The sequence below is a fragment of the Syngnathus floridae genome, chromosome 2 (assembly GCF_059516105.1).
Source record: "Syngnathus floridae isolate MCC-2025c chromosome 2, RoL_Sflo_1.0, whole genome shotgun sequence".
NCBI lineage: Eukaryota > Metazoa > Chordata > Actinopteri > Syngnathiformes > Syngnathidae > Syngnathus > Syngnathus floridae.
Window position 1 is genome coordinate 4,785,777 of NC_142414.1, and position 18,401 is coordinate 4,804,177.

Genomic DNA, 18,401 nt, shown 5'->3' on the forward strand with positions numbered 1-18,401 from the left:
CCTGCATGTGGTTCCCAGCCCCCACCCCACCCCTGCCTGTGCTTCCGTCTCATGGCCCCTTGTTGTGCTTCCGTGCTTTCTTCTCACTTTTCTGCAGCCTTCCCCCTCTCTTTCACGCCATGCACGATTGGCAATGAAATGCAAACTCCACTCGATTCTTCTGCTACGATCATTTTGAAAAGAGTGGGAAGGCTCTTTGATATTTCTTGTTTGATTTTATTTATACAATTGTGTGTAACTTGTCATTATGATGATTAAAGATGTTTACAGATATAAATAAACATATAATCTATATTTAAACATAATTAAGACCTAAATTAAAACTGTATGTTCAGGATGCTCTTTTGCATAGAATGCATCTATCTTTGTTTGTTTAATTCTGTTAGTTTATTTTCTTCTCCAAAGAGACAGTGTGTAAAATGTTTTTATTTTTCAATTTTCATTCTTTCTATTTTATTCTATCACATGAATACAATATATATATTTATTTTATATAATCATGAGTCTTGTAGTCATTAATTATTTTACATGGGCCACGCCTCATTGTACAGGACGCTCATATGTCTCACTGCCATCTTTCTGCTACGGATACTCAAAGACATTCACCAATCACAAATTTGATGGTTAACTTGGAGGAAATACTAGATGTTGTTTGTGAAATATTTTGCATGCACCCGTGCTAAAGAAATTGGAGGTAGGCTTGTCAAAGTGTGGTCTCTCTGAAGCACCGTAGTGTGTGCTTCAAAATGCAAGCACTTCAAATTTAGGTAATTGTGTTTTATTACCACTTGATGGCAAAATATTCTACACACTTTTTAAATTGCAAGATTATTGATATTGTTGGGAGAGTACTTAATATGTAATTATCATAACAAAATATTCTCAAAAAATCATGTATGACGCTATCGCTGGATCGTGAGATTATGACATCGCTGGCCAATATACTGATAACAGACTATTCCCACTATTAGAAGCAATCTTGAAGGATTCACATCTGCCGAATGGGTCTCTTGTGCGTCATTGCTCTATGTGCTCTCTTTGCGTGGCTCCTCCCCCTCAGGCCTGAAAACCATCGTGGGTGCCCTCATCCAGTCGGTCAAGAAGCTTTCTGATGTGATGATCCTGACCGTCTTCTGCCTCAGTGTCTTTGCACTCATCGGTCTGCAGCTCTTTATGGGCAACCTGCGCCACAAGTGTGTCATTTGGCCCATCAACATAACCGAAAGCTACCCGGTCAATGGCAGCTTCGACTGGGATGCGTACATCATGAACAACAGTAAGTGGTAAAAGAGGGCAGGATTTGTGTCTGATGTCTCAGAGGTGCTGTAGTGGACTTAATGCATGTAACTCAACCAATGCGGCGTCACAGGAAAACAGTACGTCAATTTGGCACAAAAAGAATTGATGTTAAATGAGCTGAACTGAAATTGCACCAAAGACCTGAATGAATTGATGGGCATTCTAGAAACAAATCGTGACTGTAATGCCTCAATGCACAAGTCTTTGTTTGTTCTTCAGCAAATTTCTACTTCCTCCCCGGCCAAGTAGATGCTCTTCTCTGTGGGAACAGCTCAGACTCGGGGTGAGTATCTGTACTTAGTCCTCCTTGATGTGCCTGCAATGAGCTGACCTTTAAGGTCCAAAACAATCTTGACGCTGATCAAAGTTGTATTTGGTAGATTCTTAAAGAAAACATTCCGTACTTATGAATGTCACATGAACAAACCAAGAAAACAAGTTTGGCTCAATACTTGAGCCCTGTGATGTCATTTTCAGTCAGAAGCAAATAGTGTTTAGACTTGTGGGGGCACAAAAAAAAACACACATTATTGTGAAGAGCAGTTTTATCTTGACTTCCCCTTTAAAGGGAATAAAAGTTGTCACTTGTATTGGCCGTGAATGAAGTTGGCTGTGACCACTCTTACAGCGGCGTAGCCCTCCCTCTAGGACACAGGTCAAGGCCTGGGGGCCAGGTCCAGCCTGCAACATCACTTTATGTGGCCCGTGAAAGCAGATTATGTCTGTCCACTTCCATGACCCTCACTAAAATCTGTACCAAAATGTTTGTCATTTGGAATAAATAACATTGATTTTTACATTATTTTTTATTTTTACAGTGACAAACAATAACTGAACAAACTTCTATCTTTGACAATTGATTTCAAAGCAAGTAATCTATCATTTTTGTGTGTGTAATATATATAGAAAATGGATGGATGAAATATGTGATAATGTGATGAGATGATTAAACATTGATTTGGTTTCACTGTCACAACGACCGTCTGAGGAAAGCTGCATCTACAAAGTGGACTGCAACAAACTAAGTTCAACACACCTGTCCTACTACATCCACCACCCTGCACTCGTCTGTTATCAATATTGGGTCTCACTTTTGTTTTCGCAAAGATACGCCAAATCCCATGATGTGTTTAAGCCAGTGACGAGAATAGCCATAGAATTAAAATGTAAATTCTCAGTCCTTCATCCACAAAAAGCTGCTTGATACCAGCCTAAAGTCCTATGAAGCCAATTTCAATTTACCAGAAACAAGAAGTAGACACCTACCAACAGAGGTGGGCATCGACCATCAGTCCCTGAGTTTCCATCCCTGACCCACGTGGACCCCAGTCTGTCCCTCGTCAACGAGAGCCAATCGGCCTTGAGAACATAATTTCTACTTCCACATGCAGAAGCACAAGCAGACAGGCAACCAAAATAAAAAAATAATACTAACAAGACGAACCCAACACACACACGCACAGTGTGGTAATAGAAAAACAAAACAGGACATTGCAGTCTGCGTGACCACAAGGTATACAACTAAGTTTTATTTATTTATTTTTTGTGTATTTGCATGTCAGGTATGCATCAACTGCGTGTGATGTGGTACCAGTAAATCTGTTCTCAGTGGTGTTTGGCAGAATTGGACTGGGCATGGCTGAAATACTGATAAAAACCCGGAAGGAAACTCGGGGGCAAAGGATGATGACCATCTCTGTCTACCAAATTAAAAATGTTAAACATAGCTTTCTGTGGATATTCTTATTTTCAGGCCCCTGTCATTCTTTCAGAATAAGTGCAAAAAAACTGAGTTAATCCTTTAGTTGGCTGAGATGTTACAATCTGGCGAGGTGCACTACTGGTTTAAAAAAATTCCAGCAACATATTTTGTACAACTCTTTGGGTGTCTTTCTGAAGCCTTGCTGCCTGCCTCCCTCAGCCGTTGCCCGGAGGGATACACGTGTATGAAAGCTGGAAGAAATCCAAACTATGGTTACACCAGCTTCGACAGCTTCGGATGGGCCTTCCTGGCTCTTTTCCGCCTCATGACGCAAGACTTTTGGGAAAACCTCTACATGCTGGTAATGTTGACTTGTTCACCCACTATGATAAATGCCCTGTCACACTAAGCAACACTCAATATACGTAAGTGTATATGTGTTTGTGTGTCTGTGTGTATGTAAAAACTCTTGAATATATATATATATATATATATATATATATATATATATATATATATATATATATATATATAAGTATATGTATATATATAATATATACACACACACACACCCTCAATGTAATGATCAATTGCTCAAGACAGCATTAACCTTAGTGTACAGCACAAATAACATAACTGCTTTCATGAAATGGACTTGTTCATATATACTTGTTCAGAAATGCAAGACGTAGCCCGAGGAAATCTGACGGGTAGCAATAAGTCATTTGATAGTGGTTAGAAATGCTATTGTGTAATTGTCACAGAAGGAATGTAGCAGGGTGACCAAATACAGCTTGGACCAGGGTTTATTGCGGGGAAAAAGGGAGTTGGAAAGGAGGATGAGGGGAACAAACTAACAGGAGAACAGGGATACTAACATTAACTCCGGGGGCAGACGAACAGAAAGACTAACTCGGAAAAGTGAACTCAAACCAACAGAAACTGTCAGAGACTAGACAGGACAGGACAGAAAGACGAGAACAATCCGACAGGGGAGTGCCATGCAAAGGGGAGTTAAATACATGACAGGTAACGAGAGGCAGGTGACAGCGATTACATAGATTATGAGCAGACACAGGAGGGAAGGGGCAACGCAAACAGAAACCATGGCAACATATACACAATAATGGAATGACTGGGGACGAGTCGTGGCAGTCCCCACAATGGGGGACGGCTTCCGACGTCCCAAAAAATACAAACCCCCACACTGTGTGTGTTAGGGTTGATAGATATATGTTGATCCTATGCTTATGTTGGAATGTAACCTTTAATAATTAACCTAGCTTGTCCTGTCTTAACAAAAGTAGTAGAACAAAGTGCTAAGATCTTTTGAACTGATTGACCAGCTGCAGAGGAAGCAATCAAAGTTGTTTTGTTTACACAAAGTCATAAAACACCCCCTGCTATGCTTTGACCAGCGGTCAGGGGCTTCAACCCCATTCTGTCCACTCTCAACCCCACCCTGTTTCTCTCAATAAAAATGCTCTTGCAAGAGGCCTGAGTCAGACCTCATTCGATCATCGCTGTACGCACAGCGACGAATGACTCTCCATTTGCAAATGCTTAAAAAGAGCATACTGTCTCCCGTGTGATTCTTGCAAAAATAAGTTAGAGTGAGTACCACTCTAACAGTGTGCGTGGGGGGGGACAGAAGCGCACCAGTCCCAATGACCCCCACTGGTTTGTGGCAAAGTCCGAACCGCGCACAGCGGCAAACGGAGAATCAGAACCGCACTCGGCGGCACACGGCGAGTCCAAACAGAGCTCGGCGGAAACCTGGGAAACAGAACCGCACTCGGCAGAAACTCAAGAAACAGAAACGCCCTCGGCGGAAACTCGGGAAACAATCGCGCTCGGCGGCAAACGGAGAGTCAGAACCGCGCTTGGCAGCATACGGAGAGTCAGAAGGGCGCTCTGCGGCATACGGGAAGCCAGAGCCGCACGCAGCAGCAGGAGTCAGATGCGTGTCTCCGCAATGGAAGCGGGTTCTCGGATGATAGCGAGCCCGGCATTGCTGGCACAAGGCCCGGCGATGCCGCGGGTCCGGCGACGTTGCGGTGGGGCCCGATGGCGGCCGCAGGTCTGATGTTGCTGAGACGAGCTCCGACGGGGGCCACAGGTCTAGCACCGCTGGGACGAGATCCAACGGCGGCCACGGTTCAGACGCCGCTGAGACGAAGTCCGGCGACAGCCGCGGGTCGGGCGCCGCTGGGATGAGGTCCGGTGACGCTGTGGGTCTGGCGACGCTGGGGTGGATCCCATTGGCGCACGTGGGTCCGGCGTCCCGGATACGGAAACTGATGGCGGAGGTTGGTCTAGGCGCTGGTCGCTGAAGTGGTCGGATTATTCTGTCACGGAAGGAATGTAGCAGGGCGACCAAATGCAGTTTGGACCAGGGTTTAGTGAGGGGAAAAAGGGAGTTGGAAGGGAGGATGAGGGGAACAAACGAACAGGCGAACCGGGAAACTAACATTAACTCCGGGGGCAGAGGAACAGACTGACTATCTCGCAGAAGCGAACTGAAACCAACCGAAACAGACAAAGACTTAACAGAAAGGCGAGAACAATCCGACAGGAGAGTGCCACACAGACAGGACTTAAATACATAACAGGTAACAAGAGGCAGGTGACGGCGATTACATAGATTGTGAGACACAGACACAGGAGGGGAGGGGCGACACAAACAGAAACCATGGCAACATATAAACAATAATGGAATGACTGGGGGACGAGTCGTGACACAACTGATGATTTTGAGGGTTTTTACTAGTTATGTTGATTTATTTAATTGTAGAATTTAAATTGTAGAATTTAGCTGCTCATAGTGAAGGAATTGGTCCCTCCCAATCCCCAATATTCATTCATTCATTCATTCATTCATTCATTCATTCATTCATTCATTCTCTTGCACTTATACGAAGCCAGGTCATGGGGCAGCAGTTTAAGCAGAGAAACCAAGATTTCCCTCTCCCTCGCCACTTCATCCAGCTCCTCCTGAGAGATCCTGAGGCGTTCCCAGGTCAGACAGTAGACATTAGTCTCTCCAGAGTGTACTTGGTCATCCTCAGACCCCCTCCCAGTGGGACACACCCGGAACACAACAATTCAGGTGCCATTCTGACAAGATATCCGAGCCACCTCATCTGCCTCCTCTCAATGCGGAGGAGCAGCGGCTTGACTCTGAGCTTCTCCTGAATGACCAAGCTTTTCACCTTATCTCTAAGGGATATTCTCCCCACCCATTCACAATGTGCCCCATCTCCATTATACAGTGGTGATGGCGCACTGAGCTGCTGGATGATCGATCAGAATTTTTTTTTTAAGCTGCCCAAAAGTTATTCTGCGTGCCTTTGCCAAACTCCTCCCACGCCAGAGTTTTGCCTTGGTGACCGCCAAGGCTATTTCCTGTATAGCTAGTATCAGCCCATCAGCTGTCTGCTAGCAGGTACCCATCAGCTGTCCCACAAGCCAAAAAAGGCTCCAGAAAACTCCTTCAGCTTGATGGAGTTCCTTAGCGCTGGTGTCCACCATCTGGTTTGAGGGTTGCCACCATGACCGGCACTGACCACCTTATTGCCACAGCACCGGCCGGCCGTCTCAAAAATGGAGGCACGGTCTACTCAGACTCAATAGAGACATTGAGTCTGAATGGACCATGTTCCATGCCTGCCATGTTCCTGAGTAGACTATGTTTCATGCCATATCCCATGTGACGTGGGTGAAGTTCTGGTGCAAGTTGGAATTGAAACTTTTTCTGACAGGGGCTTCTGCCAGATGTTCCTAGTAAAGTCTCACAATATGATTGGGTCTGCAAGGTTGGACTGGCATTTCCCCCAGCATTGGGTGGTGATGATCAGTGGACAGCTCCACCCTTCGCTTCACTTGAATGTCCTAATCATGTGGCCGCAAATTCAATGGCACAACCACAAAGTCGATCATCGAACTGAGGCCTTGGCTATCCTGTTGCCATTTACATATACCGTATTTTTCGGACTACAGGTCGCTCCGGAATATACGTCGCATCAGCCATAAAATACACAATTAAGTGAAAAAAAAACATATATAAGTCGCTCCGGAGTATAAGTCGCATTTTGGGGGAAATTTATTCAACAAAATCCAACACCAAGAACAGACATGAACGAGCAACAAAAGGCTAAAGGATACGGTATGCTAACGTGACATAAACACAAACGAGAAGCTGAGCGCGGGCCTGATGTAACAATAACAGTTATTCAAATAACTATAATATAAATAGCACCTTTATCAAACCATCTGTGTCACTCCAAATCATTAAAGCCATCGAATGCGTTTGTCCTCCTATATGTAAACAAGTTCGACGTCAGCAGCACGTTGCAGTTCAAATTTTTCTACGGGCCTATATAACAATATATAAACTGTGTATGAAATAACAATAATATAAACAACAATTTTACCAAACCATCCGTGTCACTCCAAATCTTTAAATCCAACAGAATCTTCGTCTTGTGTCACTTAGAAAAAAAACAAAAAAAAAAACACGCACACACACACACGGCTGTTGACGCCGGAAAGACTACATGTGCCGCTGACGTCCGACTAGATATATCAAATAAATTTAATATAAAGAACAATTTTAACAAACCATCCGTGACACTCTAAATCATTAAATCCATCTGAATATTATCCTCTGTGTCAAACAGAAAAAATAAAAATACAGCTGTTGACGCCGGAGCTACGTGGACTGCTGACCGACAGACTAGATATATGAAATAAATGTAATGCAAACAAGAATTTTAACAAACCATCCGTGTCACTCCAAATCATTAAAACCACCGGGATATTCATCCTCTGTGTAAAAAAAAAAATAAAAAAAATAAAAAATCAGCTGTCGATTCCAGACCTACATGCCCCGCTGACGTCAGCCTCGTTGTCAGTTGGCGGCTCCAATTATTCCACAGATCTACGTATATAACTATATTGTAGCGTTACCAAAGTACCAGGCAATACGTTGGATTGGTAACCGGCTCTTTATTTCACAATCAAGCGCTCAACATGTGAGCCAACACACGCAAGCGCCCTGGATCGCTCTTTCTGCCCCCCATGCTGCCTTCATGGCCTCCCTAGAAAATCGGAAACTACTGAAGTCTAACAACATACACGTTGCTACTCTAAATAAACTATATGTCAAATAACTATAACATAAATAACAAGTTTATCGAATAATCTGTGTCACTCCAAATCATTAAATCTCCTGACTTCGGAAGTCAGTGGTCATTGTCAGTGAGGCTCCAATTATTCCACAGCCATAGTGCACCCTCATGCGGTTTAAAGTGAAAATAACATGTGAAGTGATCAACTATACTAGTAAGTGAAGTGTTAATGATCAAGTAAACATTTGTGAAAAAATTCATATAAGTCGCTCCTGAGTATAAGTGCCCTCCCCACCCAAATTATGGAAAAAAAAAAACGTGACTTATAGTCCTAAATATACGGTACCATTGCCCCTTACCGTATGTTTGAACCTGGTGTTTGTTATGGACAATCTGTGACAAGAGCATAAATCCAGTCACAGAACACCGCTTGGTTTCTGATCGGAATGGACATTCTTCCCAATTGTAATCTTCCAGGGCTCACTCTCATTGGCCACGTGAGCATTGATGTCAGCCAGAAAAACAATGGAGTCCTTAATCTAAACTAATGTTTGGTGCATAAGCAAAAACAGCAGTCAGGACCCGTACCCACAACCAAAGCCAGAAGGAGGCGATCCTCTCTTGTCACCTGGGGTGAACCCCAATATACAGACGCTAAGCCCACATGTATGTAGTATGTATGCCCACACCTGCTCGCCAACTCTCACCGTGGGGAACTCTTTGGCTCTTAACGAAGGAAATAGAGCTGCTGTACTGTAGAGCAGTGGTCCCCAACCTTTTTTGCGCCACGGACCGGTTACGCGTCAGAAATATTTTTGCGGACCGGCCTTTATATAAATAAATAATAAATTTATATAAATAAATAATACATGTATAATAAATACCATAATTTTCGGACTATAAGTCGCGTTTTTTTTTCACATAGTTTGGGTGGGGGGGCGACTTATACTCAGGAGCGACTTATATCTGTTTTTTTTCACAAATTTTTACTTGATCATTAACACATCACTTACAAGTATAGTTGACCACTTCACATGTTATTTTTAGTATAGTTGATCACTTCACATGCTTTTATATCTTTATCTTGAACATATTCAAAACATAAAAAATAGAGAAAAAATCAAATAAAGCAATTAACACTTTAAAGCGCCATATCCAAGTCCAATGTCTGCTGTATGCACACTTGCTCCATTTTTGCTCCTCTTATATTTATTATGTTATTTGTTTATTTATCATTTATTCATCACTTTTATTTATTCATTGTTTGTGCCTTCTTGGTTTTTCTTGTGTTGTTTACTTGTATGCATATTGTGTACCATGTCTTGTCACCGTGGGATAGTGGAAACGTGATTTCGATCTCTTTGTGTGTCTTGGCATATGAAGAAATCGACAAGAAAGCAGACTTTGACTTTGATGAAACAACCAAATAAACAAAACAAAAAAACTACATCTGAAAAAAAAAATATTTTCACACGAAACTGGATGAGGGCGCTCTGAATGGGAAGGGCTTAAGAAAAATGGCACCGAAAAGAAACTCATATTTTGCAGGTAACAAACTTCAAGTTTTAAAATATGCAGCCGAAAACAGTAATCGAGCAGCAGAAAGAAAGTTTGGAGAACCGTGATGTACCAAAGCATTACAGTAATTTGAATTTCAAGTGACGTCAGTGGCACGGTGCGGCGCGGCGGTTGTTTACATAAAGGACAGACGTACCCACGTACGTACTACCGGCATCATTAGCGGCTTTGTTTCTAAGTGACACGGAGGATGCAGAGATTGAAGGAATTAAGGATTTGGAGTGACATAGAAGGTTTGAAAAACTATAATGGCTTTTGCAGACGCCCGGTCCTACTCTACTGAGCTCTCGTTCACCTCCGTGGATCGAAGTCGGGGGCCGGCGCTCGGCCGGGTGGCTGTCCGCGGACGGTGCATGGGCTCGGACATGGCTTTTACGCACGCCCGGTCCTATTGTATGGAGCTCTCTTCCACATCGGTGGCTGGAAGTCCACGCCGCCACACGCTTGAAAGTTTGTTTTGTTAAATAAAGAGCCGTTTACCAAACCCACGTCTTCCCTTGTACTTTGTTAACGCTACAATATGTTATATACATAGTAGATCTGTGGAATAACGATGAGGCTGACGTCAGGACGCACGCGCGGCGTTATTGACAAAGGACGGGGAATCAATGGATTTAATGATTTAAAGTGCACAAATGGCGGCTCGGTGGCGCACTGGTTAGCACGTCCGCCTCACAGTTAGGAGGGTGCGGGTTCGATTCCACCTCCGGCCCTCCCTGTGTGGAGTTTGCATGTTCTCCCCGGGACCGCGTGGGTTTTCTCCGGGCACTCCGGTTTCATCCCACATTCCAAAAACATGCTTGGTAGGCCGATTGAAGACTCCAAATTGTCCCTAGGTGTGTGTGAGTGCGATTGGTTGTCTGTCTCTGTGTGCCCTGCGATTGGCTGGCAACCAGTTCAGGGTGTCCCCCGCCTACTGCCCAATGACGGCTGGGTTAGGCTCCAGCACGCCCGCGACCCCCGTGGGGACTAAGCGGTTCAGAAAATGGATGGATGGATGGATGGATGGATGGATGGAAGTGCACAAATGGTTTGACAATATTGCTTATATAATAGTTATTTGAAATATAATTTATATATCGTTATAAGGGCCTGTGGAATATTTTGAATTGCAAGCGCCGTCAGCCGCGCGCACCCATTGTTGACAAAGAACGATCGATGGATTTAATGAATTGGAGTGACACCGATGGTTTTATAAATGTGTTATTTATGTAATAGTTGTCTTTAATAACTCTATATGTTACGTCAGGCCCGTTCTCAGCTCTTTGTTTGTGTTTGTCACGTCAGCATACCTATCGTTTAGCCTGTTGTTGCTATCGTTTAGCCTGTTGTTGCTCGTTCGTGACTGTTCTTGGTGTGGGATTTTGTCGAATAAATTGCCCCTCAAAATGCGACTTATACTCCAGAGCGACTTACATATATATGTTTTTTTTCACTTTTTGGGGCATTTTATGGCTGGTGCGACTTATACTCCGGAGCGATTTATAGTCCGAAAATTACGGGTATATAAATACGATGAAATATAATGATACGACTGGCATAAAAACAAGTATAAACGACTCGGAAAACATATCACGTGACCGGGACGAGCGTCTTGACCAGAATGAATTGATCGTCAATAAAAAAAAAATAGAATTTTTTTTTTTTTTTTCCTGTGCACCTTGGCGGCCCGGTACCTAGTGACCCACGGACCGGTGCCGGTCCATGGACTGGGGGTTGGAGACCCCTGCTGTAGTGGTTTCCTCCGGCCACTAGAGGCATCTTGATATCTTGACATCTCGTTGCGTCACCCTTTTCAGTATTTTTTTTTCCAGTCATGTCTTCTCCGGAGATTACGTGTAGCACGTATCGCATTGCCAACTTTACCCCTGTAAGTGTTCCAATTTTATTTATTGTTCTCTGCACATTAAATTTATGTTAGTCGCTGAGACTTATTCCGTAATTTTTGGACTATAAGTCGCGTTTTTTTTCATAGTTTGGGTGGGGGGGGCGACTTATACTCAGGAGCGACTTGTATGTGAATTTTTTCTCAAATTTTCAAAATTCAAAAATCCGTGATGCAGTGAAACCGCGATAAACGAACCGCGATGTAGCAAGGGATTACTGTCATTTGACCTGCAAGTGACGTCAGCAGCGCAGCGGTTGTTTACATAAGGACAAAGGATTCTATCACGGGATGACGAAGATGACGAAGGGCCCCACGTTTGAATGATTTAATGATTTGGAGTGACACAAGGTTTGAAAAACGTATTTATGTTATAGTTATTTGATATATTTTATTTCGTGTCGCAACTTGTATATGTTTTTGCTATCGTTTAGCCTGTTGTTGCTCGTTCGTGACTGTTCTTGGTGTGGGATTTACGGTTCAGTAGTTGTTGGCTCGTTGAACTCTTGTTTTGTTAAATAAAGAGCCGTTTACCAAACATACGTGTTTCCTGGTACTTTGTTAACGCTACAATATTGTTGGATACTAGATCTGTGCGGTGCGCACGCGGCGTTGTTGACATAAAGGACGAGGAATTTGATCGATGGATTTAATGATTAGGAGTGACAGATGGTTTGCTAATATTGTTGTTATATGATAGTTATTTGAAATATACTTTATATATCGTTATATGGGTCTGTGGAATAATTAGAAATGCAACATACGAGTCCGACGTCAGCGGCGCATATGTGGCGCATCCGCGGCATTATTTACATAAAGGACGATCGATGGATTTAATGAATTGGAATGACACAGATGGTTTGATAAACGTGTTATTTATGTAATACGTATTTGAATAACTCTGAATGTTACTCAGGCCCGTTCTCAGCTCCTCGTTTGTGTATATGTCACGTTAGCATACCGTATCGTTTAGCCTGTTGTTGCTGGTTCATTTCTGTTCTTGGTGTTGGATTTAGACAAATATATTTGCCCCAAAAGTGCGACTTATTCTCTGGTGCGACTTATATATGTTTTTTTTCACTGTATTGTGCATTTTATGGCTGGTGCCACTTATACTCCGGTGTGACTTATAGTCCGAAAATTACGGTACATGTTTGCAGAGCTCCTTCATCTCTATTAATAAATGTTATGTAAAACAAGATTCTCCCCTAATTTTAGCTGGTGCTACATATAATCAGGTGCGGCAGATAGTCCAGAAGCAATCACAATTTTCCCATTGGAAATCATTGTACAGACTATCGTCCAAAAACAGCTATCAATTGGCATTAAAATTGACATGGACTTCTCTACTTATGACACCTTCAACATATCACAGGGATTAGTCTCTTCGTGGCTGATTCAAGAGCAAGAATTGAGCAGTCTCTCTGTAGCTAAAGTGCCCTGTTATGTCTACATATTTCCTTTCACCAGTCCCCAACATACGCAAACACGACGTGTTCCGAGAGGCTTTATATGTAAGCTGAATTGTTCATTGTTGTTACATATTCAACTGAAATTGATAAGGGTTCATTTGACTTACATTTACCCTGAAGTCCACATATGGGGTACCACCTCCTATCCGAAAAGGAAGTGCTTTAAACGGCTACACTCAAGATGAAGGGTCACCCCCCCTCACTGGAAATCTGGTGCTGGCATTCTTTCCAACAAGCCGACCTCATATGTTGTAACACGTTCCGGGGCCAGCCTCCTGGCCGGGCCACGAGCCGGCTGACACTTTTGTGTTTGTAAATTTCCATTTTTAGAAACTAGGTTTATTTTCTGTTATAGTACAGGCCCTTTAAAGACAACAAACTTTTAACTGTAACACTAAACCTACAGTGTTTGTTTCCCTACTAACAAAGCTCATCATTTAAATGTATCCTTCCAACAGACATTGAGGGCAGCAGGAAAGACCTACATGATCTTCTTTGTGTTGGTGATCTTTGTGGGTTCTTTCTACTTGGTCAACCTGATCCTGGCTGTGGTGGCCATGGCCTATGAAGAGCAGAACCAAGCCACCATGGAGGAGGCCCAGCAGAAGGAGGAGGAGTTTAAGGCCATGCTCGAGCAGCTGAAAAAACAACAGGAAGAAGCTCAAGTCAGTGGTTTTTGAAAGCATGTTATCCTGCTGTTACTGTTACATATATGTTATTAATGCTTCTGTTTATCATTAGACTGCTGCCATGGCAACCTCAGCCGGAACAGTATCAGAGGATGCGGTCGAGGATGACGGAGGAGGGCGGCTGTCATGCAGCTCTTCTGAGATGTCCAAGCTGAGCTCCAAGAGTGCCAAAGAGCGGCGCAACCGTAAAAAGAAGTGGCGACAAAAAGAGCAAGAGAAGGAGAAAGGCGATAGTGAAAAGTTTGTCAAGTCCGAGTCGGACGACGGCAGCAAGAGGAGCCGCTTCCGGTTTCCTGATAACCGCCTGGGACGAAAATCTTCTATTATGAACCAGGTAAGGAGCAAATCTCTATCTTTACAGTGCTGCCTCTACGTTCAAGTTCTGTCGAACCCCGCGATCGTATGGGCCCTGTCACTAACAAAAGGCTATTATGGGCCAATCAGCAACACGATTACAAATATTGCATTGACATGTTGGGTGTCAGAGAGCACCTTACTTGCAAGTTTTTCGAAGATACATACAAAACAATATTGTATGAAGTAAGATAAACAAAGAACAAAGAACGAAGAAAGAACAAAGCATTTTTGCCAAGTGCTTTACAGTATGTTACATAAGTAGTGCTGCTAGTTTCTCCCAGTATCGCACCAACCATCACAATGTTAACTGCACATTATTAGTTAACATTAAACAGCAGACCAGCAGCTGAGACAAAAACTGGATGCACAGATATCTCTTAGAATTTGTTTACGCAGAAAAGTTGTGTCCCGGTATTAACCATGACAATGACCGTTTCTTTTATTTTATTCATTCTTTTATCCTCTTGTACCACCAATGTCGTTTCAGAATATGTAAGTATTGAGAAAGGTAGAAATCACTTGGAGAATTAAACTTTTGATGCTGGATAAAATTAGGTTCAGTGTGGTGGCCTCATAGTAAAATAAGATGAACCCCGTGAAACAATTTCAATTTTCTGCCAAATAACAAAAAAGATGTTCAATAACGTGAACACCATAAGATGTTTTCAACGATTCTTCCTGAACTTTGCGTTTGCAAGACCAAGACACCAGTGCCCTCCGCAAGTTCAGGGTTATTTCAAGTTGTCTACTGCAGTGTTTCCCAACCACTGTGCCGTGAGAGACGTTCAGCTGTGCCGTGGGATTGTCCAATATTAATTACGGAGCGCATTGTAAACAGGATCGCCAAACCACTCGTCAGTTCGCGCAAGGCCTGGTCAGCCACTTGCTAATCAAGAATCGGAGAATCTTGAGATTTCATATTGTCTCGGTCTGATTGTATTGCATCGGCACATATTCAGTTCATGCTGTGTGCTTTTGCTAACAGTGACAGACAACTATGACGGTTGTGGTGCGTTTGTGGTCCAATGGAAATCAGAGCATACAGTTCATCCGGAGAACCTGGATTGGTTATTTTTCACATACATAAAATAAACAGTCAAGTTGAGACACCTCGACTGTGATAGCCACTGAGCTGCTGTCAGAACAGCAAGTGACTTTTTTCTTATTGTTGCAATATTTATAGACCTAGTATAAAACGGTAAACCAAATCATGTTGATTCTTTTATTTTAATCACAATCACTTTAAATAGTTTATTTCTTACACTGTCTAAAACCTTTTTAAAAAAACTGTCACTTTTATTTTAAAAAAGGAATACAATTTAAAGAATACTTAGTATTTATTTCTATTAAGTTATTCGACTCTCCATACATATATAGGAATAGGACTTCACATCTTTCGTTGTAATATAACTGATTTTAATGTAGGAGCTTAACAGATTTTTGTTGGCGGTGTGCCACGAGATTTTTTCCAATGAAAAGGTGTGCTGTGAATGAAAAAAGGTTGGGAAACACTGGTCTACTGGACGTGAATGACTCATGAGTGCATAGCTTGAATTATCAAAAATATTTAATTTTTTTCGTCATTGACCCTCGTGAGGAAAATCCGTTGGAAAAAAATAGATGAATGGATGTACTTACCAACGAGCTTAGGATTGAGCAGCAACAGTGTAGTGCAGCGGGCAAATGTGTTGACATGCCCACGTTCAGGCTCTGAATAATTCACAGTAATACCATGAATGTTTTGGGGGGAGCAATCCTGCAGCTTTGCAAAGGCAGTTGCACAGTGTGGGCTTCTGAGAACCACAAAATGGGACTTATGTAATGTGGTGTGCTTGCCTGCAATTGCTGTTCATTTTACATTTAGGCAGACCAAAACATTTCATTTGAGCCTGTTGCGATTTTATTCACAGGCTGGATTGATATTGGCAGCAGCACAGATTAGTGTTGTCATGACTCATGTAACATCCCAATTTTGCCCACCTGGTTTTCAGAATGACCTTTGCAGTAATACTAGCTATCGCTGACCTATTAACCCCCACAAAATCCCCAATGTTTTTGTGAACAGTCCTCTCTTTGAGGAAGTGTAATCAGCCATTTTTAATTTTTACTTTTAATTTTACAAACACAAAGACGCTGGGGATCATTAAATATCACTTCGGAACAATGAAATGAAAAACCTGAAAATTGCTACAGTGTGTGTACGTGTGTGTGTGTATATATATATATATATATATATTCTTCAAAGGGTACAGTCCCATCCAACTACCGGCCAATCACCTGCCTCTCCACAACATGGAAGCTGATGTCGGGCATAATATCAGATAAGATCAGCGGGCACATGGGTCAATACATGAGCACTGCTCAGAAAGGGATTGGTAAAAATACCAGAAGAGCAAAACATCAACTCCTGGTGGATAGAACAGTCACCCAAGACTGCAGAACCAGACGTACCAACCTGAGCACTGCCTGGATTGATTACAAGAAAGCATATGACTCAATGCCACATACTTGGATCACTGAATGCTTGAGGCTGTACAACATCAATGGGACTCTGAGAACCTTCATCGCCAACTCGAAACAGTGGAAAACCACACTTGAAGCCAATGGCAAGCCACTTGCACACGTGACCATCAAATGTGGTATATACCAAGGAGACGCTCTGTCCCCAATGCTGTTCTGTATAGGACTGAACCCCCTCAGCCAAATAATCAACAAGACGGGCTATGGATACCAACTCAGGAATGGGGCCACCATCAGCCACCTCCTCTACATGGATGACATAAAGCTGTACGCTAAGAACGAGTGGGACATTAACTCCCTGATCCACACTACCGGGATCTACAGCTCTGACATCGGAATGTCATTCGGACTTGAGAAATGTGGCCGCATGGTGACTAAAAGAGGAAAGGTAATCCACACAGAGGGGATCTCACTCCCAGAAGGAACAATAGCAGACATTGAGGACAGCTACAAATACCTTGGAATTCCACAGGCAAATGGCAACCTTGACGAGGAAACAAGGAAATCAGCCACAGCCAAATACCTCCATCGAGTAAGGCAAGTCCTAAGAAGTCAGCTCAACGGCAAGAACAAGTCTCTCGCCATTAACAGCTACGCCCTACCAGTAATCAGATACCCTGCAGGAATCATACGGTGGCCAAAGGAGGATATACAGACCACAGATATCAAGACACGGAAGCTCCTAACCATGCATGGAGGGTTCCATCCCAAGTCCAGCACCCTGAGACTGTACACTAGCCGTAAAGAAGGAGGCCGAGGACTAGCGAGCGTGAGAGCCACTATCCAAGATGAAGCATCCAAGATCCATAAGTACATCAGGGATAAGGCCCCAACAGATCACGTGCTTAGTGAATGTCTCAGACAATGGGCATCAAAGGAAGATGAGGTGCTGGAGGGACCATCATGGGAGGACAAGCCCCTACATGGGATGTACCACCGAAACATAGCTGAAGTGGCTGATATCCAGAAATCCTACCAATGGCTAGAAAGATCTGGTCTGAAGGACAGCACAGAGGCACTGATCCTGGCTGCACAAGAACAGGCCTTGAGCACCAGAGCAATAGAGGCCCAAATCTACCACACCAGACAAGACCCCAGGTGCAGATTGTGCAAAGAAGGTCCTGAGACAATCCAGCACATAACTGTAGGGTGTAAGATGCTGGCAGGTAAAGCATACATGGAGCGCCATAACCAAGTAGCTGGAATAGTGTACAGGAACATCTGTGCAGAGTATGGACTGGAAGTCCCAAGATCCAAGTGGGAAACACCTCCAAAGGTGGTAGAGAATGACCAAGCCAAGATCCTCTGGGACTTCCAGATCCAGACAGACAGAATTGTAATGGCGAACCAACCGGACATTGTGGTGGTGGACAAAGAGCAGAGGAAAGCCGTTGTGGTTGACATAGCCATCCCAAATGATGGTAACATTAGGAAAAAGGAAAATGAGAAACTTGAGAAATATCAAGGGCTCAGAGAAGAGCTGGAGAAGGCCTGGAGAGTGAAGACTTCAGTGGTACCTGTGGTCATTGGAGCACTAGGGGCAGTAACCCCCAAACTGGAGGAGTGGCTGAAACAGATCCCAGGAAAAACATCTGACATCTCAGTCCAGAAAAGTGCAGTACTAGGAACAGCAAAGATACTGCGTAGAACCCTCAAGCTCCCAGGCCTCTGGTAGAGGACCCGAGCTTGAAGGGAAAAAGAGACCACCCACGGGGGGTGAGGAGTTCATTTTTATATATATATATATATATATATATATATATATATATA

The 18,401-nt window shown here is 43.2% G+C and overlaps 1 protein-coding gene across 9 annotated transcripts in view; it reads left to right on the forward strand.

Moving 5' to 3' along the window:
• Window positions 1–18,401, forward strand: part of scn8aa (sodium channel, voltage gated, type VIII, alpha subunit a) — a 131,499-nt gene that overhangs the window by 52,319 nt on the left and 60,779 nt on the right. For 8 of the 9 annotated variants that reach the window (XM_088368783.1, XM_088368779.1, XM_088368778.1 and 5 more), the window contains 5 exons: window positions 1,061–1,276; window positions 1,519–1,582; window positions 3,221–3,362; window positions 13,524–13,730; window positions 13,807–14,088. In XM_088368783.1, the coding sequence (XP_088224909.1) occupies window positions 1,061–1,276; window positions 1,519–1,582; window positions 3,221–3,362; window positions 13,524–13,730; window positions 13,807–14,088 (911 nt within the window). Of the gene's footprint in view, window positions 1–1,060; window positions 1,277–1,518; window positions 1,583–3,198; window positions 3,363–13,523; window positions 13,731–13,806; window positions 14,089–18,401 lie in introns of those variants that run through there. The other variant, XM_088368786.1, reaches the window with a different exon arrangement.